Source organism: Tenrec ecaudatus, chromosome 1 (genome assembly GCF_050624435.1).
Source record: "Tenrec ecaudatus isolate mTenEca1 chromosome 1, mTenEca1.hap1, whole genome shotgun sequence".
NCBI classification, from domain to species: domain Eukaryota; kingdom Metazoa; phylum Chordata; class Mammalia; order Afrosoricida; family Tenrecidae; genus Tenrec; species Tenrec ecaudatus.
The window spans coordinates 312,143,186-312,168,228 of record NC_134530.1 but is presented as its reverse complement, the minus strand read 5'-3'; the positions used below and the strand labels follow the sequence as shown (position 1 = coordinate 312,168,228).

The 25,043-nt window shown below is 46.0% G+C and overlaps 1 protein-coding gene across 1 annotated transcript in view; it reads left to right on the top strand.

The window, feature by feature from the left end:
* CARMIL1 (capping protein regulator and myosin 1 linker 1) overlaps positions 1-25,043 on the top strand; it is a 396,892-nt gene that overhangs the window by 368,488 nt on the left and 3,361 nt on the right. The window contains exons 32-36 of the mRNA XM_075533230.1: positions 2,225-2,340; positions 7,922-8,354; positions 13,879-13,960; positions 15,400-15,612; positions 18,260-18,400. Of these exons, the coding sequence (XP_075389345.1) occupies positions 2,225-2,340; positions 7,922-8,354; positions 13,879-13,960; positions 15,400-15,612; positions 18,260-18,400 (985 nt within the window). The remainder of the gene's footprint in view (positions 1-2,224; positions 2,341-7,921; positions 8,355-13,878; positions 13,961-15,399; positions 15,613-18,259; positions 18,401-25,043) is intronic.

Here is a 25,043-nt window from a genome sequence, read left to right as displayed (position 1 = left end):
TCCCTCAGACAGTTGGAGGGCCGAACTATAATTTAAAAAAACCTATGAACAAATTCTATGCGTACTACACATACCTTATTTTGAAGTAAAAATACAAACGGGGCAAAAACACCCGGCAGGCCAAATAAATATCCTCAGTGGGCCGCATGTGGCCCGTGGGCTGTAGTTTGAGGACCCCTGCTATAAACCATAGCTTTCCACAAGCCTCGTGCTCAGAATTCCAATACAAAGGTAAGGAACGATTCCTATAGAAATCCATTCTACATGCTTTTTCCAAAGAAAAAATGAAATGATAATAGAAGAAAGTTCAGTACCCCTTTATCTTCTGTGATTTTCAACATAAGAACCTTTAAGTGATGCCTTCCTCTCTCCATCGCTGAGGGAGGGGGCTTGGCTGGTTCTCTGTTCCACTGCAGTACATAGAAAGCCTTGCCCCTTTATAAAGCACCGTTCAGAGACGAGGTCTCGTGGATTTTGTTTGTCATGTGGTTCTTTGTCTTGGATCTGGTGCCTGCTCACGCTTCAACATTTCACCGACCTGAACTCTTAACGCACAGTTCACGTTCATAATGGAGGTTTCGCGGTGAATGAAGTGGATGCTTGCTGAGAGCAGCGGGTGGTTTCTTTCTCTTAAAAATGCCTTGGCTGCCAGGAGCCAAGTTTCCCTCCAGGCAACTTGAGACTTACAAACCAACAGAGAGACCAGATAAGCTGACCACATGAAAAGTATCCTTGTACCTGCTCAAGGGCCTGGGTGAGACTCATGCGCCTTCTCAATGGCCCACAACCTCTCTGTGTGAAATAGTAACTTAGTACATCATTGCAGACAGGAAATCAAGCATCCAAGCCTGCCTCTCTCTCTCTCTCTCTCTCTCTCTCTCTCTCTCTCTCTCTCTCTCTCTCTCTCTCTCTCTCTCTCTCTCTCTTTCTCTCTCAACTCTTACAGCATTGTCCGTTCAGAGAGGAACGCTAGCTTAGAGTACATCGTTTCATTATTCTCTAGTGAGATCTGAGTTTCCAGCTGGCTTGCTGCAGTCCTGCTCCTGGAGTTCTGTGGAACCTCCAACACCTGTCTGAAGGAGAACTACCTTTGGATGGGTTCGCTAGAACCAGACTCTCGTGCGTAGGAACTGTATCTTTGACAGCTCCTTCCACCTGTCCTCAATTAGTTCCTCTTCACCTCCAGATTAAACTTCTGCAGGACTCTTGGTTTCGTGATCCTGAAAAGCATCGCCCAGGTATATAGAATTACCTGCCCGAAATGCAGGGGAATGCTCTTTTGTGGGCTTTAAGAGAAATCACTGTCCACATCCAGAAACCAGGGCTCTGCACACAAGAAAGAAGAGGATCGTTGGAGATTTCAGGGGGTGCTGTTGCGGCATGGGGGGGACTCACTATGTGTGTGTCTGGCAGGGACAGGCCACAGCAATGAGCCCCACCTGTGAATGAGAGTTGACTTTTTGAGAGTTGGAAGTAAGACAGACCATTCTCAGAACACGGAGTGAGCTCTTGTTTCGACGATTCTCGTCCCTTGCCACACAGCTGCAGTGCCTTCTTCTCTGTCTTCAGACGCCCTGGAGGCTTTACAGCCGATTAGGTCTGAGCTGCTTCTGGTCCCTCAGTCAGTAGCAGTCACTGTACAGGCTTTGGTGCGTGGTGCCTCTCTCCTTGTTTCTTCCCGCGGCCTGTCCTCATGTTACAATTGTGCACACGACTCTTCTCAAAGATTAACTCACCATCTGGAGTCTCTCCCAATGCATAGTGAGTCCTAGACTGCCAGTTTTTATGGGAGCAGAGAGCCTCCTCCTTCTCCTGTGGAACCACTGGTGAGTTTGAACCACTGACCTTGTGGTTAGGAACCCATAGCACCACTAGTGCTCCTTTCCTAGTGGATTGGGAGGACCCTTATTTTAGTCAAGGAGTCTCTAGGTAATGCCAAAAGTGCACACTCGTGGCTGCTAAAGGAGCGTTCACAGTTCAAGTCCACCTAGCAGCACATCAGAAGAAAGGCCTGGTGATGTACCTCTGAGAAAAACAGCAATTGAAAACCCGGTGGGGCCCAGATGGGGTTGCCCCAAGTTCGAGTCTGCTGGGACAGCAACTGGTTGGCTTTGTGGTCCGTCTGTGCCTCCCTTGGCTTGCTCATCACTGCTCTGAGCCTGGCCATCAAGATGCGCTGGGTGCCGATGAGTGAAACCTGACAGTCCACCGGTTTGTTTTGCAGGTGTGTGCCGCCCACATCGTCGCGGAAGATGCTGAGCAGCAGAACGGGCTCATAGGCAGGGTTGACGAAGGTGTAGATGAATTTTTCACCAAGAAGGTGACCAAAGTGGATTCTAAGTGAGTTCAGAATTAATTTTACGAGTGATACCACACCCTCTATATTGAAATGACTGATAACTACAATTAATGTAGTGCATACTGGAGCCCCTGTATAATCTTTTTGTTTTCTTTAATGGGATGCACTATTCCACTGACTTGCGCAGTGTCGTTCCGTAGATTGACCGCACTCATCAAGTGTCATCTGAGGACATCTTGGACCCACTGCTGCTCTCATGCATCGGAGATGGTGGGCAGAGTATGCCAAGGGGTTGTCACACGTCCGACCCTCTGTGCTATTGCAAACCAGACTACCACCTCACCCCCCCTCATGCTCTCCCACACACCCCTCCCCTCCCCTCACCCCCCTCCCACCCCAGGTACTTATTACATTTACCTGCAAGATCCCATGACAAGGTGTTTGCTCATAATTTGATGTATCTGAGGACCCGAAATCATTGCTTAAGGGACATGGCAGTGGAATTAGTGAAGCAGCTGCAGAGTTAACTTCTAAAACGGTATTTCCTTATTATGTGCAGTGTCCTTGGAAGGCAAGTCGGTAGTATTTTGATTAATAACTGTTTAACTTGAAGCCCTCCAGCTGCTCAGCATGATCTATACCAAGATATTTCATCTCCCAACTCAATGCAGATTCACCCTTATCAGGAATTTGCTATCAAATTCAAAGCCGTGGGTGAGCAGGCTTGGAACAGGAAGGCAAGTTACCAGGCCTTCCCTTTGCATTGGTTGTATCTCGCTTCAGCAGGCTGGTGAGGTGGAAGTCAGTTAAGTTTTTATATCCCTAATGGATAACTTACAGACTCTGACGAGCTCTAGGCCCGAATCACTTGTCTTCACTGGCACTGGCCTTGACGCTTGCCACGCTGTACAAAGTCCCATTCGCCTACTGTTCATGGTCCAACGTGAATGTCTTTCTGTTTTTTAATCTCTTCCCTTGGGGAATTGCTTTCTCTGCTGCTGCTGCTGCTGCTGCTGACCGGGCACTGAGTCTTTTCTCCCTTCCACGCATCTGTCATAACACACAAAACGTGTTCAGAGTTCATTTAGGTTTTGACTGTTTGGTTACTTGGGTTATTTTTTCCTTTGACAACACCAGGACTAGACGACACTCTCCACATAAGAGATAAAGGTGAGACCAAAATAAACAGCAAAATGGGAAACTTCTTCCTGATAAATTGACAGCCGACCTTTTTCGTTGCTGAGAATCCTGCTCTTCAGGAGCAACAACTGGGCGATCCTTGTCATTGTAAGTCAAGTACCGACCACAGTCTCTCACACAGAGCGTGCTCTCAAGCTCTGTTGGTTGAATGAGTAGAGACGGCCTTGAGCTGCATCCTTATGAGCTGCAAGGCACCCCGTCGAAGGCTCTCATCGTCCTAACCCTCAGAAAGGGCTCGGTAGGGAGGTGGCTTGTGAGCAGTTCATCTGGCCCCAGTGTGATTGCTTCTACTCCAATGCTTCTCTCTTGAACAGCTTCTGAGTAAATGTTGGGTCAATTTTATAAGGTGTGAAACCCATTTTCAACTAAGATACGCTCTTGGGTGGGTGGGGAGCATTCTGGTTATGTTCCAGTGCACAAATAGATGGAATAAGTTGTGTCAGTTTTCATCAAATATTGATAGAACCTTCTAGAAACTGTGATTCCACCACCGCCCCATCTCATTTTGTTACCAAAAAAAAACCCATGAATGATTGCCAGTTTGATGGGAATAGGGCTAGCCAATGATAAAATCGTGAAGGACGACAAAGAACGTTTGTGTGGTCAACACTATAGATAGTCGAAGTTTCAAATGTCACATTTTTTATGTTCTCTTAACCCCTGTCCTTCTTGTCCCTCCCCAAACAAGTCCCGTGTTTCTATCCCCACCCTACCCTCTTCTCCAGAGGCAACTACTTTCAGTTCCTGTATTTGCTTACTTTGTTTTGGACCATATCCCTGAATAACATGCTTTTCTAGCTGTTGCAGGTCCTAACTGTTGATTTCTTACCACAGAGCATGATGGTTTAAATATCCTATGCAGCATCTGCACCAACAGCCTCACACAGACACACACACTTGTGCCCACCTTCTTTATTTGACTACGATAAAATTGTTGGTTGAATCGGTATGGAGTGCTCATTCTATTACAACCATATAAATGTTACCGTACCTGAGATCAAGAGTGGACTATGATTACACCCCCTTCCACGCACAACTTTATTTTCCCTCGATCCCTTCATTGTGTTGTTTTTCATTTGCTTAGGTTTCTTTATAGGGAGCGCCGATGCAGCCACTAAGTCTCCAGTAAGGGTGTCATGCTCCCCTCCCCATGTCCCCGTGCTCAGTTGCATCATCTCACACACAGCTTGCTCACAACTGCCTGAGCTGCGCCAATCTGGTCTCTCCGCCTCCTCCTGGGATTCCCCTGGGCTGCAGCTTTGGGGTTTCGCTTCACCAAATGCTGGGGTGCCCTGCACTTGATTCCTGTATCATTTCCTATTTCCTTCCTCTACCACAGGTCACTCTCCTGCTTTGATTGTATATCCCTTCTGCTTGCTTCCTAAGGAGAAGGGGACGTGGGAGGTGTGTTCCTGAGAGACACATGCTTATCATTTTGATGACGAGTGTAACTGGATACAGAATTCTATGTTGGAATCTACTTCATCTTGCGCATTTGAATTTGGAAAACTTGATTCCATTATCTTCTAGCTTCTAACATTACTGGAAGGATCCAGGGAATCTTGAGTCCCGATCCTTTGTGACTTTTTTCATTCTTGCATTTTTCCTCTTTTCTTGAAGCATTTGAGAACTTTTCTTTGTCTCTATTGTATTAAAGTTTTATGATGATCTGTCTTGTGTTGTTGGGACCAGTTAACCGGGCATTCAGGGAGTCATCTCAAGCTGGAGATTCTTGTCCTTTAGCCTTGGGATCTTTTTGTTTGTTTGTTTGTTTAATTAACAATTAACTCTTTATTTCTTTCCTTCCTTTTCTCTGTACTCTTTTGCCTGAATGTATATTATCCAAATCATGTGCTTTCTCTACTGCTTTCCTTTCTTATTTTCTCATTCTTTGTGTTGTTTGGCTTTGTTTAAATTTTTCTTCAGTTTCTGTGAGGTTTCCTCAGTTGTGTATGCCAACCTTGAATCTTTCATTTTATGATCACATTTTAATTTTACTTTTGTTTCCTGGGTACATTTCCTCTGGTACTCTTTCGTGATGAAATAGCATGTGGGAGTGAAGGATTTCTTGGAATTTGATGAGTGATAAAATTTTGTGATTCTCTTGGTTTTCTTACACTAAGGAGTAAGGCGCACAGTTAACGCACTTGCCTGCTAAGCCAAAATGTAAAGGTTCAGATCCATCCAGAGTTACCTGAGAAGAAAGGCCTGGGGATCCACTTCTGAAAAATCAACCATTGAAAACCCCACTGAGAACAGGGCTGCCCTCTGGCCTGCACGGGCTGCCATGGCTCAGAAATGCTTGATGGTAGCTGTGCCTGATCACTCCGCTCAGCTTCTTGGCCCACCTCCCTCAGAGGGTAAACCCTGGGTGGAGTTGAGTAAGTTTTATGACTCTCTGGCTTGAGATTTCCTAAGTTTCTTGAGTAGACTTTCAGCCAGTTGTCTTTATGTACGCCCCACTTCCACTTTTTAAAAAAAAAAATAATTTCACTGGGTCTTGTACAACTCTTACCACAATCCATCCATCCATCCATTGTGTCAAGCACATTTGTACATTTGTTGGCCTCATCATTCTCAAAACATTTGCTTTCTACTTGAACCCTTGATATCAGCTCCTCATTTCGCCCCCTCTCCCCATTCCCCCCTCCTTCATGAACCCGTGATAATATATGAATTATTATTATTTTGTCATATCTTACACTGTCCAACATCTCCCTTCTCCCACTTTTCTGTTGTTTATCCCCCTGGGAGGAGGTTATATGTAGATCCTTGTAATCGGTTCCCCCTTTCTACCCCACCTTCCCTCTACCCTCCCGGTATTGCCTCTCTCACCACTGGTCCTGAAGGGATCATCCGCCCTGGATTCCCTGTGTTTATGTTTCCTATCTGTACCAGTGTACATCCTCTGGTCTAGCCAGATTTGCAAGGTAGAATTGAGATCATGATAGTGGGGGTGGGGGGAGGTGGAAGCATTTAAGAACTAAAGGAAAGTTGTATGTTTTATTGTTGCTCCCCTGTACCCTGACTGGCTGGTCTCCTCCCCGAGACCCTTCTGTAAGGGGATGATCATATCAGGAAGGTGGGCATGATAGTGGGACAAGAGGAAAGTAAAAGGAAATAGAGGAAAGAAGTAGGAGACAAAGGGCATGTATAGAGGTCTAAATACAGGCATGCACATATGTAAATATATTTATTTAGGATGGTGGGGAAATAGATCTACGTGCATATATTTATAGATGTAGTATTAAGGCAGCAGATGGACATTGGACCTCCACTCAAGTACTTACTCAAGGCAAGAACACTTTGTTCTAATAAATTGGCATTCCATGACACATACCTTCCCAACATGATCACTGAAGACAAAGTGGGTGCATAAGCAAATGTGGTGAAGAAAGCTGATGGTGCCCGGCTTTCAAAATATATAGCATCTGGGATCTTAAAGGCTTGCAGGTAAACAAGCAACCACCTAGCTCAGAAACAACAAAGCCCACATGGAAGAAGCACACCAGCCTGTGTGACCACGAGGTGTAGAAGGGAGCAGGTATCAGGTATCAAAGAACAAAAAAACACTTCCACTTTTATTGCAGGATTGCCTTTAGTGCTTGAGTCCGTATGAATTAACTTACCCAGAGCCCCTCCCCAGTGACATGGATTTCAGCTTTATCAGTTCTATGAAGTTAGATCATTCATCAGGACCATCTGGCCTCCAAATGCAGTTGTTTTCTCTTCCCTCTCGTGTGGACTTATGCCTTGGTTGTATCTTTATTTGTTTTCATCCCTTGCTGGCAGTTAGTTGGGACGCAGTTGGTGGTTAAAATGGGTGCTCAGCCTGCCATCTTTAATAGAAATATTGTTTATTATCTGACTCCTCCCCTCCATTTCCTAACATTTCTATGCAGTCCCTTTCTGGCAGCTCTCCCTCTGCCTTAATTTGATTGGCCTTTTTCAGTGGCTTTACATCTTAGCTCCGTCTTGCTTTAGCTTGTGCGCTGTGGGTGAGCTTTCAGGTGCTATGGAAGGATTGCTGGGGGGGGGGGGTATGAGGAAGTCTGGCCCTCTCCCTTGTCCCTCCACTTTAAATAAGGTAGTTCACCCACCTTTGTCTTAAGTGAAGCCACAAGTAGAAGGGACACATGACCACAGCATTTTAAAACAAGTCACCTCTGCCTCCAGACCCACGGGTACCACCTTCAGATGCTCAGGCCTGATTTGTGTGTGCCTCTGTTTTCTCCTCTGTGGATGGGGTGACAATATTGCAAGTTGTTCCTTATCTCCTAGGTAGAACCTCTTGCATCAACTGTTTAAATGCTCCAGCCCAATTCATGTATAGGTCGTTGGAAAGGTCCGGGTTTACAGTTAGAGGGATTCCTGGCTGGATCAGCCAAGCCAACCGAGTATGTGTCTGGGTTTGACTTGCAGGCGATCCTTGCCAAGAGGCTCCGAGTCCCACGAGCTCAGCGAAGGAGGCGATGAGAAGAAAAAGCGAGATTCTCGGAGGAGTGGTTTTCTCAACTTAATCAAATCTCGATCTAAATCCGACCGCCCACCTACCGTCTTGATGAGTGAAGAGCCCTCGTCACCAAAAGGGGGCAGCCGAGGTCCAGCTGCGGACACAGCCAGGAAGGACCCAAGGGCAGCCGAGCACAATGGCGCTTCTGACCGGACGACAGAGGAGATCAAAACACCCGACTCTCTTGAAGAGAGCCAAGTGGAAGAAACGGGGAAGGGGGACCGGAATGACAGCAAGAGCAGCCCCCAGGGCGGGCGGAGGTACGGGGTCCAGGTGATGGGCAGTGGTCTGCTGGCGGAGATGAAAGCCAAGCAGGAGAGGAGAGCCGCTTGTGCCCAGAAGGTAAGCGGGCAGTCCGCGGGACTTGATTGGGTTTGGGCCTGCACTGGGTTTTCATGGGCCAAGAGTGGTGTAAAACAATAGCCAAATCAAAAAAGAATGCTCCCTAAAGGGCCGGAAGCCCAGCCCACGAAGGCATAGCTGTGTTTTCCGGTTTGGCACCAGGTTCATGTTCTTCCCGAAAGCCACACAACACATGAAGATGGGCCAGAGTTTGAGCGCTCCGGCCCTTTCTGACCTGCCCCTCTGCCAGCAGCAGTGTCAGTGAGCTATGTAGATTGGTGAAAGCTATTTGGCGGGAAGCATTCACATCTGGGGACAGACTGAATCCCAGTGGTGGAGTCCTAAGCCTCACTGGAGGCAAGACAGACAGGCAAATAAAAATAATGGAAACCAGATGACATGTAAAGGCAAGCTCTGTTTTTCAGTTACACTTCATTCCCTTTTGTTGAAACCTAAACATTTCTTGCTACATTCTAAATTTTGAAAAGGCCACTCAATAAAAATGGCCAAGGTATCGAGTTATGATTAGAATTTATTGAGTACTTGATTATGGATATATTTTGTCTTGCAAGACAGGGAAAGCATAATGTTGTGAGCTGCCAGTGAATTGGTTCCAGTTCATGACGACCTTGGGTGAGGCCAGAACGAACTGTCCTGGTTCCTTTGTGAAAGAACCTCGTAGTGCAATAGAAGCGATGACAAGTGCCCCCCAAATGTGCACCTCAGAGCACGGTTTATTTTTTTGACCTCCTTTTAAAATATTTACTGCTAGAGCTACTTGAAGGATGGTGTTCCTGTCCACTGCTGCTCAGATGAATCTACCTGAAGAGAGCCCGGGCTGTGCTTTCTATGCTTTATCCTGAGCTCTTTCTCTTTTTAAAAACTGGATTCTCCCAAGAAAGCAAAATCCCATTTCTATTTATTTGAAATATCAGAATAAAACAAGTCCCCACCCAATCAACTTTTATTTTTTGTTTTTTTCGGAGTATAAATAGTAGCCAATATACCAGGTGTGGAAGACTAGTTCACATTATTTTTTTTAACAGCTGATTAGTTCACATTGACAACTGCGTCCGACATGACTTTACAACATGGACCTCCCCCAGCACCAACATTATACAGGTCGTTCCTGGGCTATGGATGTCCGACTTATGTGCCAACCGTAATGTAGCACCAATCCCTGCAAAGCCAATCTGTTAAAATGTTCAATGTACAATGTTGGGTACAATGGTTCCTAATAAAAGAACACTAATTTGTAACACATCAGAACATTATTATTATTATTATTATTATATTATACATGCTTTAGTGTCTGAAAGTATTTCTTTCAAGTTTTTTATACGTACGCTTTGTACTAAGACACACATTTGACTAACAGATGTCTGTTCCCAGCTATTCCGACGTCCATACGCATTCAACTTAAAACGATGTAAGAATGAAAGGTCTTCCGAATTTGGGGACTGCCCTTGTTACAGTTGGCTAGTCACAGGCCCTCCTGAACCACTCGGTGACTATTAAACAAGACTTAGGAGAAAGTCTCTAGATAGCTGTGTTCGCTTCTTGGAACCCTGACTAAATACTCCAACTACACCACTCATGCGTCATTCAGATTCCCAAGTATCCAAGCGAGCTTTGATTTGATGTGTGGATCTTTTTTAAGAAACAAGACTGTGCTATGTTCACACATGGGCTGTTTCGTTTATCACCATTTCCAGTGATGTGCAGCTGCCTTTTGGAGAGAGGGGGAAAGTGCACTTTGGGTCAAGTGTATAAATTAGCTCAAAGTGACACAGCCTGGATGGTTCATATTTCTGTGTGTTCAAGGCATTGTCCCTTGGTGATGCCTTGGCTCCATCTAGTGTCCGTTCAAAACAGCAGCAGTCATAACAACTCAGTATTTAATTCCGGTCAGGCCTGAGTATTCTGTCTGATCAATAAATGATTAAAGGGTTTCTTTCTAATTAGCTGTATCATGTCTTCCCCCACCCCCTGAAATGCCATGGCTCTTCTTGAAGTCAGCAGAAGCAGTGGCTAGTAAACTGTTGATAAGAATAGATGTGGGTACATGGGGTGTTTCTGTCCTCCTGGGATGACAATTTTTACGTTATTCACATCTGTTGTGGCTGGGTACTGTTGAGTTGATTCCGATGCTTAGTGAGCCCGTGTCACACAGTAAAACTGATCTCTGAGGTTTTCTAATTAACCGTAAAGGATGCAGATTACCAGGCCTTCTGCAGTGCTCCTGGGTGGGTTTGAACCAGCGAACGTTTGGTTAGCAGCCAAGTTCTTAACTATTGTGTCACAGGGATCCTTATAGCCATGTCTTTAAAGAAGAAATATTATGACAATGAAGATCCAGTATTTATCATTTATCAACAAAGGAAAGAAACACATATTAAATGTATACAGGTCATACGTTTTAAACAACCATGTAGGCAACTGCAGGCACACGAAGATGATTGACAGTACTTTATCCTTAGTCTGTAGAATCATTTTGAAGATTTAGAACTGGCTCAAGAAGTTTAGAGAGGAAAAGAGAGGGTGTGGATTCTTCTAAGATTAAAAAAACTAACCAAAACCATTTCCCAGCAAGCTAAGCACCCAGAGAATGCACTTCTACCTGATTCTCCTCTGTTGCTTGGATTACTATGAGGGGGAATCGCCCTCGGGTGCTGACCTTGTCCTAGATGAGCTCAAAGGTGAGTGTCCGCCACAGAACAACCCTAGTCTTGGCCTAGGAGCCCCAGGGGCATCGAGGCTACAGGTTCCACTGCTGGCCAGCAGTTCGAAACCACCAGCCTCTCTGTGGGAGAAAGAGGAAGTTTTCTACTCCAGTGAAGATTTGCAGTCTCAGAAACCCACGGGAGTAGCTCTACCCTGCCCTGTAGGGTCACTGTGAGTCAGAACTGACTCGGTGGCAGTAAGTTTGGTGTCGGTTAGTCCTGGCCTGGGAATTCCACTGCCAACCCAAAGATTAGTGGTGTGACCACCTCAGCAGCTTCGCCGGGGAAAGACCTGGTGATGGGTTTCTCAGACGATTACAGCCCAGAAAACATCTTGCCATGCTTTTGTCTGACCGCAGAACGAGTGTTGTTCTTTCTCTGAGCAACCAAACTCACTGCCCTACAGGACAGAGTCGAACTGTCTCTGTGGGTTTCTGAGACTAAATCTTTCTCTTCCCTTCTTTCTAGTAGAGTATAAAAGGTCAGGGCCAAGTGCCCTGGACTTGAAGTCTGGCCAGGCCCAGCCTCCAGATAGCACCAACTCAAAGGCTACAACATGCTCGGAATTTGGTGGCAAGCACATGCCAGGTACACAGGGTTCTGTGTGAAACCATGAGCATGGACTTCCTTTCCTCGGGCTCACTCTTCCTGTAACACCGTCCAAAATACCCATTCCGCATTGATCCACATGCTGAGTTCCTAAAACCAGGCCACCTCCACTCTGTGGAAATTAGCATCATGCGGAAGTGGAGGATGACCATATCAGATCACAGAATGGGGGCTGGCGTCATTATTATGGAGCTTCCAAATGACCTCATCACCTAACTGCCAATTCACATCATTGCATAACTGCTAAACCACCAGGAGTCATGACTGAGCCAAGCTTACACCTCACCTTAGTCATCCCAGCCAGCCTGGCACCCCCGTGTTTGCCTGACATCCGCCAGTCACAGGCACAGATAATCAGCTAGGAGATCTCGTGACTGTTGTTGGAAATGTGGAATGTCAGATCGCAAGGAGGAGTTGTAACATGCCCGTTCTAGCAGCAACGGCACATTTTCCCAGAAGGCCTGCTCACTCTCCCCTGATGAGTGTGGAAGACCCAGGGCCTCGCTGAGTTATTCTCAGCCATGCCCCTAGTGGCTCTGTGGGAGACAGATCTGGAGGCACGATTCCGCCGTTGAGATGGCTGGCAGCCTGCGTAGCCCTGTGGGGCAATTCTTCTCCATCACACAGGCTCGCTGAAAGTCAGAATGGACTCCAGGGGACCGAACAGCAGCCTCAAAGTCATTTCAAATGAGAATTCTTTAGCAGCAGATGTAGGTTTCTCAGCAACAGGAGATGAGCAGAAATGACTAGAGCCGATGCCTTGGAAGCCTCATCACTCCTCCCAGTCTCCCGCCCACCTCATTATTATTCTTTCCAGAGGAGGCATGTGCGCAGCATCTTTGTCAGTAGGACCGGTCAGTCTGAAGCATCCCTGGGGCTTTACGTTTCACATCTTCTGTGTGCCCTACCCCCACTGCTGTCCAACTGCTTCAGCCTCATAGTGGCCTCTGCGTTCAGTGTTTCCTGGGTTGTAATCTTTCTAGAAGCAGCTGCCCACGCCTGTCTTCCCCACGGCTGCTCGTGTTCAAAGGACCCACCTGTAGGTTAGGTGTCAAGTGCAGACTGTTCAAAAGCCCAGGATTAAGTGTGCAACTACTTAGCAAAATGTTGATGACTCCAACTCTCCCAGGAGTGCCTTGGGGTAAAAGTTGGGCAATCTGCTCCCCAGCAGGTCACGCCTTGAAAACCCTGTGGAGCGGTGCTGCTTGGTACCACAGTAGCAATGATCCCAGTGGCTTCTGTATGGTTTTGACTTTGTCTGAAGAATAACTCACTCTAGCATGGACTTTCTGTGCCATAACTTACCCAGGGGAGAGGCTGATGCTTAACAGCTGTCAGTTTGCAGCCCCAAGACTAGGACTTTCAGCTTTCTGCATCTTTGCTCTTGCAGTCTTTTTGCACTCTTTGTTCCTTTGTAAGACCTTCACACCACCCTAAGCATGTCCACATTTATCTTCTAAAGAGTCCGTCTGCACCATGTGGCCCTGCTGGACTTCCTGGGGAGACTCTGCTCCCTCCCGTCCCCCTATTCACCTTTTCAAAAGCAGATGATTGGGAACCAAATCCAGAGCGGGTTTTGCATATTTTAAATTTGTAGAGTACAAGCGCGCGCACACACACACACACACACACACACACCAATGGTGCCTAGTGGTTATGAGTTGGGCTGCGATCCACAAGGTCAGCAGTTTGAGACCACCAGCCACTCCTCAGGAGAAAGGCGGGGCTCTGTCTACCCTTGTAAACAGTTACAGGTTCAGAAACTCACAGGGCAGCTCTACCCTGCCCTAAAAGGGCGCTTTGAGTTAGCATCAACTGGATGGCAGTGAGCTTGGGGTTTTGCTGTTGTTGTTGTTGTTGTTGTTGTTGTTACGGAGGTGCCTGGAGATGGACCAGAACTATCTGGGGCTGCAGAACCTGCCTAGGTGTCCGCAGGAAAACGAGGAAGCATCACGAGGCCGTGGCTTCCCTTGACCTGACAGTGAACACAGCTCTGTCCCAGCAGGAGAGCCGCAGAAGCGCTGGCTGCTCAAACACACTCCGTGTCACAGCAGTGGAGATAAAGGACTCATTGCTGCTTGTCATTTATTTTCTGCTTCTTTTTCCCCCTTTCTACATTAAATAAATGTGCTTCTTCTCTACCTCCTCTCTCTCTCCCCCACTCCTCCCGGGGTGGTACTTGAATTTTTCAGAAGCTTGGGAATGACGCCACCTCCCAGGATTCTTCCGGCCTGAACTTGAGCAGCATAGATCCCCTGGATGGAAGTGGGACAGGTAAGCCAGGCCAGCGCCTACTACACCTTAAGAAAAAACATACTCTCTGCTTCAAAGAGCCCTGGGGGCGTAGTGCTGGCCTGTGGTCCGCAAGGTTGGCAGTTGGAAACGGAAGCCACCAGCCGCTCTCGGGGAGAAAGGCGGGGTGGGGTTCTACTCCCGTAAAGCATTGTCGTCTCAGAAACGCCCAGGGGCAGTTCTTCCCTGTCCCTTGGGAAGCTTGCTATGAGTCCCATTGACTCGGTGGCCGTGAGTTTGGAGTTTTGTCTGGGTCTCTAGGAACCGCATGTGATGTCATGAAGGAAATTAAAGATGCAGAGGCCAGAAGAGGCCTCTGTGTCATGTATTCCGATTTCTCACCTAAAAGAGCACGTGCCCAGCTCCACTGCAGCAGCCTGTCTCCCGCTGCTGTTACCCTGCCTGGACGGGGCACCCGCACCCTGTCCCCGGTAGAGGAAATGCTGGCTGTTTCTCTCCACGCAGAGGAAGAGCTCCCAGTGGTGGGGCATTTTTAAGAAGGGGGCGTGAAAGGGAGAGACGTGGCTGGTGTTGAAAAAAGCAGCCATGCCTGATAAGTGAGATAGCACACGTTGGTCGTAAATGAACGCCCTGTGTTCGAGAGTGGTTTGTCCTCTGCAAACCGGAAGCCTCTGTTTGCCGTTCTGGATGCTCAAGTTTAGCTTGGATGTCTTCGTGCACTTCGTGCATATGTAACCTGCTTAGTTTTGCCAGCAGTCTGGTTCAGTTAAGGCAGCTGTAGGCATGGGAGCGGGATTGAGCCAACACTTTCAGAGTTCGAAGCCGGCTGTCCACATAGATCTCCACACATACTTGGGGTTCGCCGCTGGAGCCCTAGCAGTTTATTGCCCAGAACCGGGGCATGGGCCAGACCCCCAGTCCAGAACCAAGAAAGATCCGTAAGCTCCAAATGCATTAAGAACCCCCACGTCCATTATATATTAGCTTTGCCGCACAATGTGTGAGGCGCTGGCCCGTGTCGTGCCTTCGTGCAGCAGGTCATTGTGATCAGAATAGAGCCGTCCGCCCACTGCTTTTCTACAAGTACCAGGGTGGACCCCCAAGTATTGCTGCTGGGATCTCATTGACACACGTGCGTGTTTCTTGCAAACGAAGCGCGTTGGGACGTGTCTCTGCCATAAGCGGATGGCTGCAGATGGGGTCGCCAGGCTCCTCGTCTCTGACGTCTTCCACTAGCGAGTGTTCATTCCGTTCCAAAGTATCTGTGATGAGAGCCGAGAGTGGGCGGCCATATCCGCCTGTACCTGTTCTCCCCTAGCTTCCAGGCCTTACTTTCTGGGAATTGTGATATATATATAGATATATAGATATACACTTACATTTATACTTATATTTATATATCTATATATATATAATTTTTTTTAAGTAAAGGATGCTTTTTGTACCCATTTTCATTCTAGGGCCGAAACCGCACCCAGGCCTCCCAGAGAGCCGCTTTGGGTTGGCGACACCAGAAAAGAATGCCAAAGCAGAACCCAAAGTGGACATGCCCTCCAGGTCCCGGAGCTCATCCAACACCCCCACCAGCCCCAAACCCCTCCTCCAGTCCCCCAAGCCCAGCTTGGCCGCACGGCCCACCATCCCCCAAAAACCAAGGACTGCCTCCCGGCCAGGTAAGAAACACTATGAGCAAGCACCTTCCCAGAACCACTGGCTCAGGGCTCCGGAGATGGTGGCTGCAGTGGACATGCCGGAGCCCTGGTGGTGCAGAGGTTAAACATGATGAACCACAGGGTCAGCAGTTTGAGCCCACAGCTGCTCCATGGGGAAAGATGTGTCTTCCAGAAAGACTGACAGCCTGGAAAGCCTGTGGGACAATTCTACTCTGTCCACGAGAGTCAGTCACCATCAATTGGAACCCCCTGAGGGGCAGTGATTTTGTTTTTAATGAATGAACATAATGAGTGAACATGTTGGAGGCAGTGGGGTGTAATTTTACCGAAGGAGGTCATGGGGAGCCTGCCAGGGCCTGTGAAAGAGACGGGGACCGAAAAACAACACAAAATGAGTTATCGTGGCGTCCGTCCCAACTCACAGCACCCCTGTGTGTGTATTGGGGGCACCATAGGATTCTCGGGGATGTGACCTTTGGGGGGCAGATTACCAGGCTTTTCTTCTGACTCACCTCGGGGTGGATTTGAACAACCAACCTTTAAGCCAGTACTCCAGTACTTAATCACTTATGCCACCCAAGGGTCAAAATCCTTTCCATAAGCCAAGCTAAAAGTTCGTCGTGAGGGAGCACACACTCTTTCTTGGAGCAAACAAAACAACCTCATGAGAGAAGGACTGAGGAAGATAAGGGCAAAGAAAATGGTTTAGTTTGTTTTGGGTTTTTAAAAATATTTTTCTTTACTAAAATTTTTTTTCTAATGATAATTACCTAAAAGTAGGCTCGCTGCTAGCATTGTCAGCTAGTAATATCTCTAATCCAAAGTAAGGTTGCTAACGAAGGCAATGCCGGTGGTACTGTGGGTTGGATATGCCAACTCTACAACCAGGGATTCCAACCCATGAGCTGCTCCCAGGTGAAGGATGGGGCTCTCTGCTCGCAGGAAGATTTCCAGTCTTGGGAACCCTGTGTAAGCCTCATAGGATTTCTAGTCTCAGGAATTATATATAGGGTCAATATGACGTACAGTCTCAGAAACCCTGAATAAGGTCAATACGACTTGCAATCAACTCAGTGGATTCAACCCAATGGCTGTGGATTATTCTGGTTAATTGTAATGATACATTTTATATTCATCATTACAACTAACTGGAAATCCACTATTTCTTTGGGAGGTGTTTTTATTACCATTTATTTATTACATGTGTTCATTTATTCCTTAGACATAATTTATTGAGACTTAGGCTAACAACTGAATGTTTCAGGAGACCGGAGAGTTCAGCCGGCATTTTCAAATACATTCTCCCTCCACAATTCTGCGCATCGTAGTCAAGGAGGGGGTAGTATTGTCTTCACAATGGCCTTGTCACATCTTGCTTAGATGATGAAGCAAGGAGGAAATGTGAATTGGATGTAGACCTACACACACACACACACACACTCTCTCTCTCTCTCTATATATATATATATATATATAGATAGATAGATAGATATACACTTACATTTATACTTATATATACTTATATTTATATATCTATATCTATATAATTATATATCTAATTATATATATATAATTACTTTTGGGGGAAGAGATCATTTTTGTTTTAAAGGAGCACATTTTATTTCTCTTTTAAACTTTTTTTTTTTTTCAAATTGGGTGAAGGTTCCCAGAGCATATCACTTTTCCGTTCCATAATTCATACACATTTTGTTTCATCTCATTCATTGCCATCCCCTCAAGATAAGGTTTTTGTCCCACTTCTTCTCTGTGTTTCCCATTTCCGTTTCTCTTAGGAACTCCGCCCTTGGGTAAATGCTGCTCTTGTCTCAGGTCATCAGTGTTTTCTCCTTAGTATTCTTGTTCCCCTGAAAGGTGTGTCTATTATTTGCCTGAAAACTGAGCCCCCTACGTGAGTCCAGTTTCAAAACTGCAGGGTCATAGTCTCTACTTTCCACCAGTCTCCACCCAACTAGTAAGACTGTTTTGGTTGATTTTTGTTTTGTATTTTTATGATTTGGAGTTTTGGTCTGCATCGTTTTCTCCCACCTGTCCAGGACCTTTAATAATTCCTCTTTTCAATTAGCCTGGAGCAGCGCTGGTTTGAGAATGAAGACACTATAGCACCCAACTGTTTTTACATCTCCTCGTAGCAGGTCGTTTAATCACTCCTTTTGTCTAGTGGGGTCACCAAGTCCTTTCAGACTCCAACTCATCCATAACCTCAGTACATGGATATGTGTGTGTGCACATGTAAACACGTACACACACAAACATGAATGTTTATTCTGATGACATCACTGGGCTTGACAATAAGCAAGGAAATCTGCATATTTACAGAAAACCATGCAGCCATTGTGTTGGAGGCAGAAGGAGCATTTGGTTCCACTACAAATATAATTTTCAAATATCACTTCATTGAAATTCTGTATTTGCAGCGTAGAATCACATCTGTGCCGTTTTTGACCTTTTATAAGCATGAATTATTTTTCTCTTCCTTGTTTGTGGATGTCATTTTACTTAACATAAAACTGACTTGGGGCCAGAAACATTCTTTGATACGTGGGAGGTTTTTGTTTATTTGTCCATTGTTAAATGTTCTTGGAATCCACTTGGTAAACAGTATGATGCGTATATTGTGTCTCCGCAGAGGACATGCCAGACTCTCCATCTGGTCCTGGTTCCCCTAGAGTTGCTCTTCTTCCACCCATCTTGAAAAAGGTCCCTTCAGACAAGGAGCGAGAGGGCCAGAGCAGCCCTCAGCCCAGTCCAAGGACCATTCCCCAGGAAGGTAAGACATTTCTTCTCGAAGCTTTGGGCTTCCCTTCCCTCACAAGGAAAGTCATTTCAGGAGAAAGGACTTCATGCTGGACATCATTGGATGCCTCAGAGTTTGGTGAAGTCGGCATTGTCTGATTAACTTTGTAGAATCAGAATAGACTCTCAGTTAAGAAACTGGTTTAACATTGCCGGTGACTATGGTAGGCTGGGTTGACCAGAGGGTCCAGTGGCACTCGTGTATGTGTAAGAAAGCTTTATATCAGGAAGTAATTGTATATCAGGAAAACATCTCAGTCCAGGCCAACGCAAGTCCCTAAGTCCAATACCAGTCCATAGTCCCTCTTCAGACTCACACGGCCCCGTGCGATGATGCAGAATGAGCTCCCAGACCCGTGGGTGCAAAGGCCTGTGGATCCAATGGTGGTGGACGAATCTGCAGGGTTCTGGCAGGTCTCAGAGGCAGCATTTACCTGACACCTCCAGAAGAGAACCGAAAAGTCAGGTGTCTTACCAGCAGCAAGGTGAAGGCAGAGAGATGGGGGGAGGTGTGGGGTGTGACATGGAGAGGTTCCCAGGACCCTCCTTAGGAGAACACCACACCCACAAGGAGCCACCAACAGGATGTGACCTGATTTATAGGCTAAACTCCGCCCCTACCCTTTATGCATCTTCAAGTTGACATGAATTGTGTAACTGCCATAGTCACACTGGCTCTTAGTGAAGTGGCCCCAAAGCTTAACTGATCCAGACATCTAGCCCAAACATCTAACTTGTTTTATAAGAGTAATTACTAGACGATCTTGAGATAGCTCCCAACATGTTAGGAAAATTTTGTTTGTGTGACGCATGTACGGAGTGGGTGACTCATTTCCAGGTCCCAGTATTTCCCAGAAAACTTCCCCTAGTGTGGTGAGACACCCTTACGATCGTTCAGGAGCAGGCCCTGCAGGCCTGAGAGAACTTGTATTTCATTGTGCCCTCTCGGTCTCGAGATCAAATGGTCCTCATTCTCCAAGGTGCCTCGAGGAGGAGCGGAGCAAGCACGTCCCTTGACTTGAAGGCTTCCTCCTGGAATCAGTCCCGATGGGGCATACGGGAGCTGAGGGCGGTTACAGCGGCTTCCCCCACCTTTTACATCCACACCTGACTTTGGGTTTCTCTTCTCTGGAAGTGGCTGGTAAATGCTGCCTCTCAGTTCCTTCCTGTAAGGAAATTCTAGAGCGTGATAAGGCATCCCTATTTCCAGATGCTTCTCATTGTGGTTAGCAGCTGTTTGGTTTTATTTTCAATCTATTTGATACTTTACAGTTGGTTGATCTTGCTGTCTTCTGGCAGCTTCTGACATTGCCCACCCCCTCCTTTAAAAAAGAAAAAAAAACTAATAGTACTTGTGGGTTAATATGGAGGGGGGGTTTCAAAAAAGTTAATGGAAAAAGTTCATTCTCATTTAATTCCATCTTTCCGCAGACTTGTTATAAAACACCCTCTCCCCCACCCAGAAAGTATTTGAGCGCTTTGTCTCTTGGGAGCCTGGTTACAGTAATGATGATACTAACAGTACTGCCTGCTTTCTCTTGCCCATTCTAGTCTCCTCCTCCTCCTCCTCCTCCTCCCCCTCCTCCTCCTCCTCCTCCTCCTCCTCCTCCTTCTTCTTCTTTTGGATAGGTACATTCTTCCCTATCCATAGCCATCTATTGGCTGTGAATTATATATATATATATATGTTTTGAAATTAGTAAGCCACTCTGTGAAGCAGAGAAAGTCAGGTCATCCATGGCTGCTGAAATCTGTAGCCATCTCACACAGCGTCAATAAATACAGGATTGTTTCAGCAGTGTCGTCGCAGCCTCTGGAAGTAGCGATGGAGGAAGAGCCTCTTGTTCTTCCTGACCTCACCCAGAAGGTGCTACCTTGGCACACAGCCCCTCTCCCACTCTATCGTCCTTTTCCCTCCTTTCCAAAGACTTACTTTACATCTGTCCTGAAAGGGAGCTTTGGAAATGCCCGACAGAATCTTACAGAGAGACAGGGAGTTGAGAAGGGGGCAATAGCGGTAAGTAGGAACTTCCCTTTTGTTTAAAGCAATTAAAATATTGAAGGATTCCTGTTTAAGTCAGGAGGTAGAGTTAAAAAAGAAGAGCCATTAGCATTGGTGGGAAGCAGTGTTTTCTAGGTGTCTGCAGACAATCAAAACATCAGTGTAGAACCACTCTCCAGCCTAGAGTAACGCACAAGCCTGACATGGAGGAACGCGTCAGGGACCTTCTGAGGCTACCAGACGGGTCCAATACAGAGTGTTACCAGTGTGCCTGCAACTGCTGTGAAAAGAATTGTGTTTTCTTTCCTCGCAAAGAATAGAATGGAATGAGTGGCTTCCACGATAGACATTCAGTTGCCTCTCTCCCTCCCTCCTCACAATAACACATATTACGTACAGTCAGAGAGCATTCGGAGAGTGTCCCTTTGCGCTGAAGGTCTACTGAAAATACATGAGTTGTAAATGCCCAAGGTGGGCATTTTGACTTTAAGTTATTTCTCAGCGTGTCCACCCAGGCGGCCCAGGCACTGCGGCCACCTGTAAGCCCTGTCTTGCTCTGTGAGGTGTTCCTCGTGTGTGTTTATCTGTTTTCTTCTGCATTATTCCTGCTGCTTACTCCATTTCCTTGTTCCGTGCCTCCCTTTGGACTAGTGTGCCCAGCTAATTTGTGAAAACAGGTAAATGGCCGTGGTTCTTGTGGTTTGCTCCATCGTGAATGTGATTTCCATTAACCCGTTGTGGAATCAGGATAGCACCTTTCGGGGCAGACTCTCAACCCTCACCTCATTTTTACACGAGATTCCATAATGTTGGCTGTTGAACTCTGTCAAGAATGGGGTCTGCCCAGGACCGATGCCGTTGGTCCCTGGACTCCTCCGTGGGGTGGGTAAGAGGGCATGTGACTGTTAACATTTCTCTCGCTCTTTTTTTTTTTCATATTAATGTTGACACCGTTCTGTCTTTGCTAATGAATGGGTAAATTGAATCCCTTTTCCTCAGTAGCGCAAAGTGGAGATTGTAACAAAAGAGGTTCAGATCATGACAATGCCAAGCCTTCCGGTAGAGGGAACAGGCCTTCCAAACTGTACTCCACCATTGCGGAAGAGGAAGCGAATGCAATTGGGCACAGGAAGTCACAGCCAACAAATGGTTAGAGCCTTCGATTGTCATCCTCCACTGATCCAAAGCTTACGAACTGGCACTAACAAAATTGAACCTTAATTGAGTAACTTCCAACCTGGCACTGGACTAGGGATTATTCAAAGAACAGATTTTTTTTTCCTAATCTGTATGGCAACAGGATGGTCCTTTGATTTGGGGTGACAAAAAAATTAACATAAAAACCTAAAACTCTACAATTAGGAATTCTTTTAAGGAGGACCAAGTTACTTTGGAATAGAGTGACTTGTCCTTTCAAATTTGTGTGATGTTGCAGGTTTGATTTTATTAATATTATTTGATGTCGTAGTCTCTTCCTGTCTATCTTTACTCTTCTACTAAATTTCAACTTGGACGAAATCCAAATCCTTAGACTGGTGCACATCATCCCTGTCGTGAGTATTGGCCCAACATCTTAGACGGCTTTGTGCTGCTTCTAAAAGCTCACAGCATTGGAAACTTGGTGGCGCACAATTCTATTGTTGTGTGTGGTTGCCATGATACCGAAGGGCCTTAGTCAGCATGCTTGCACAAAGCCTCTAGACAGAAGGATTACTAACCCCTTTTCAACCTTCCTCACTTTATTATTGGTTAGAAAAAAAGTTCTGATGATCCACTTTAAACTAACAGCCTAGTGAGTTGTGCTATTTCGAGTGGGCACTACCGTTTTTAAGGGCTTTCCTTGGCACACATTTAAAAGCAAACTCAACAACAGCTGAATCACATATGCCATCTTCCAACTAGAAATAATGGGAGCCGGCCCATTAGGCAATTCTCTGTGGCCGAGCCGTGTGCTCCAACTTGGCAGGTATGCTAATACGTACTAGCCAGATGTCAGGGTAGTACAGTTAAGGACATGACCCCAGCATAATGCAAATTCTGTCAGTGATGTAGCACTAGAACACTGTTTGGACCAGGTGCTGGTTTGGCCCTTCATTTTTAAAGGACTTCCTGGATGGTGGACTCGTTTCTACACCAAGTGTTACAACAACTCCCCTCTCTCACAAGTAGTGTCTGGTATTGCTTCCAACAACCTCTTACATTCCAGCCACAGAAAAGTTACATAAATGAGATCTGAAGATGTATTTTCTGAGGAGGTAGAGTTATCTTTTGAGAACATATTCTATTAGAAACTTAATAGGGATTGCCTGGCTGTAGATGTTAAAGAGTCTGGAAATTTACATTTGATCTATTGTGTCAGTTGACTCCTATTGTTTGTCTGATAGCCAAAGTGTCCTTGATGAAATGCGTCTTCTCAAAGAGGCTATTAAAATCACTTTCAATGCCCCCTCAGTACCACAGTGACCATCCAGTAAGATACTGAGTTAGAATGGAAAGTGGATAAACAAACCCAGAGATGAGCCAAGATGAGTCTTAGCATGGCCAAAAGAAATCGATATCTCTCGTTTTTCCATGACTCCATGACCTCTTCGGCTTGAAATTCTCATGCCACTAAACTGTGTCACGTCTTGACGGAATTTAATAGGACCATCTTGTGTTTGCTGTGCCACCGTGATTTCTGGAAATCCCAACAGGCCCCCAAACGAACCTTTGCAGGAGCATCAATTAAATTATTTTCATTTCATTTCTTTTGTTAGTGCCGATTCCTACCACTGAACTGGCTTCACCTTTGAGGACTGCCCGGTGGTCTGCTTTCTGAGCAGTTCCGGCGAACAAACTGCGTCTAGTAGCACAGTTCAATTCAGCCATGTGTGTACGTCCCTTTGAGTCTCCTAAGAGCAGCTCTGTCTACCCAAATACAACTTCCTTGTTTTCCTAAACCATGTGTTCCTGGAACAGAGAGGCTATTGTTCTCAAACCGTGCTGCATGCGTTTACCATGATTGATCTGTTTCTATTGTGTGGTTATTATATTCTTGTTTTGACAGGTAAAATGCTTACCAGCTCCCTTCGCTAAAGTTATCTGTAACTGTATCTTTTGTAGCTCATGTCATTTCACCTCTTGACTGTAAGCTGTGATGTTCTTCAGTAACATAGGACGACCTCGTGTGTATGCATGTGACTTGGCATGCATTGCAGTGGCTCTTACTTGTACAGACCATCAGATTCTGAGATTCCCTGTGGACACCATTTGCCTCTTCCGTAGCCTAACCTGTAGCCAACAGATACCTGGCCGTGGTTTATAGTGTGCAAACCAGTGCGTGTCCTTTTCCCACCACATAATGGCTCCACGTGAATTCTACAAGAGAAATTTAACAGTTGGTTGGCATATTTTGGGCTCCTGCCCCCCAAAATTATTAAAAAACCAGGGCCCGCTACTGAATCTATTTTTGAAGGTCAGCATAGTGTTCTCTTCCTGGGAAAGGTAGATGTCAGTGGAACTCTAAGTGGAGAAGAGCTCAAATTTCCACTTGAATCTCTAAATCTGAATGTATTTGCACTGTTCAGATGCATTCACGTTGGCATGCATCTGTATGTATGCAAAATCAAATCATCTTTAAGAATGACAGCTTGCATGTTTGATCCCCTGCACCAATCACTGCCTTCATAGAGGGGAGATGAGACTGTTCATAGAGTACGAGTGTTGAGTAAAGAACTTACTCACATATTAGAGTATCTTATACAGCAATGATACCTGGAGTAGTAATAAATGCATGCAGAGAGATGTATATAGATACTCTAGCACGTGAACTGCATACAAATCCTAGAAAAAAGTATAGTGTGTAAAGTATACGGTTTAAAGTCAAGCATTAAATCAGGTATAAGTGTAAGAAGGAACTTTATATCAAGAAGCAATTATATATCGAGAAAACATCCCAACCCAGTTCAACGCAAGTCCGTAAGTCAGATAATAGTCCATAAGTCTCTCCTCAGACTCATGCAGCCATATGCAATGATGCAGAATGTGGGAAGATCACAGGCTGGTGGATGCAAAGTTGTCTGGATCCAGTGACGGTGGAAGCATCATAGAGCTCTGGCAGAAATCAGGGTCAGCCAGCCGGAAGGTGAAGGCAGAGAGAGAAGGGAGGTACCCAGGGCCCTCCTTGTAAGATGGCCACACCCACAAGCAGGTAACATCAGGCTGTGACCTGATGGACAGGCTAAACCCCACCCATATAGTAGTATATAGCTTCAAGTTGACACACAATTATGTAACTACCGTAGAGCTGAATTAGTAGAAATCTAAATTTTATAAATACATTTAAAAACCAGTTCTGGAGTTTTACCTTTCAAGCAGGCATAATCCTCTTTGGCTTACCCATGAATACAAGTTTGACCAAGCCAACTTCAGTATAGTTGTACTTAGCAGCCTACTCATGTACAATCAGTACTGCATAAGGACTGGAAAAGAAATCTGACAGAGAGCATTTTCCGTACAAAGTGTGGTCTGGACAAAGAAGGCAGGAGCCTGGAAGATCTAGGTGTTCGGGCTTCCAAACCCAACTGCATCAGTTCTGACTTCCCTTCCCGGATCTCACTGTGCTTCAGTTTTCCTA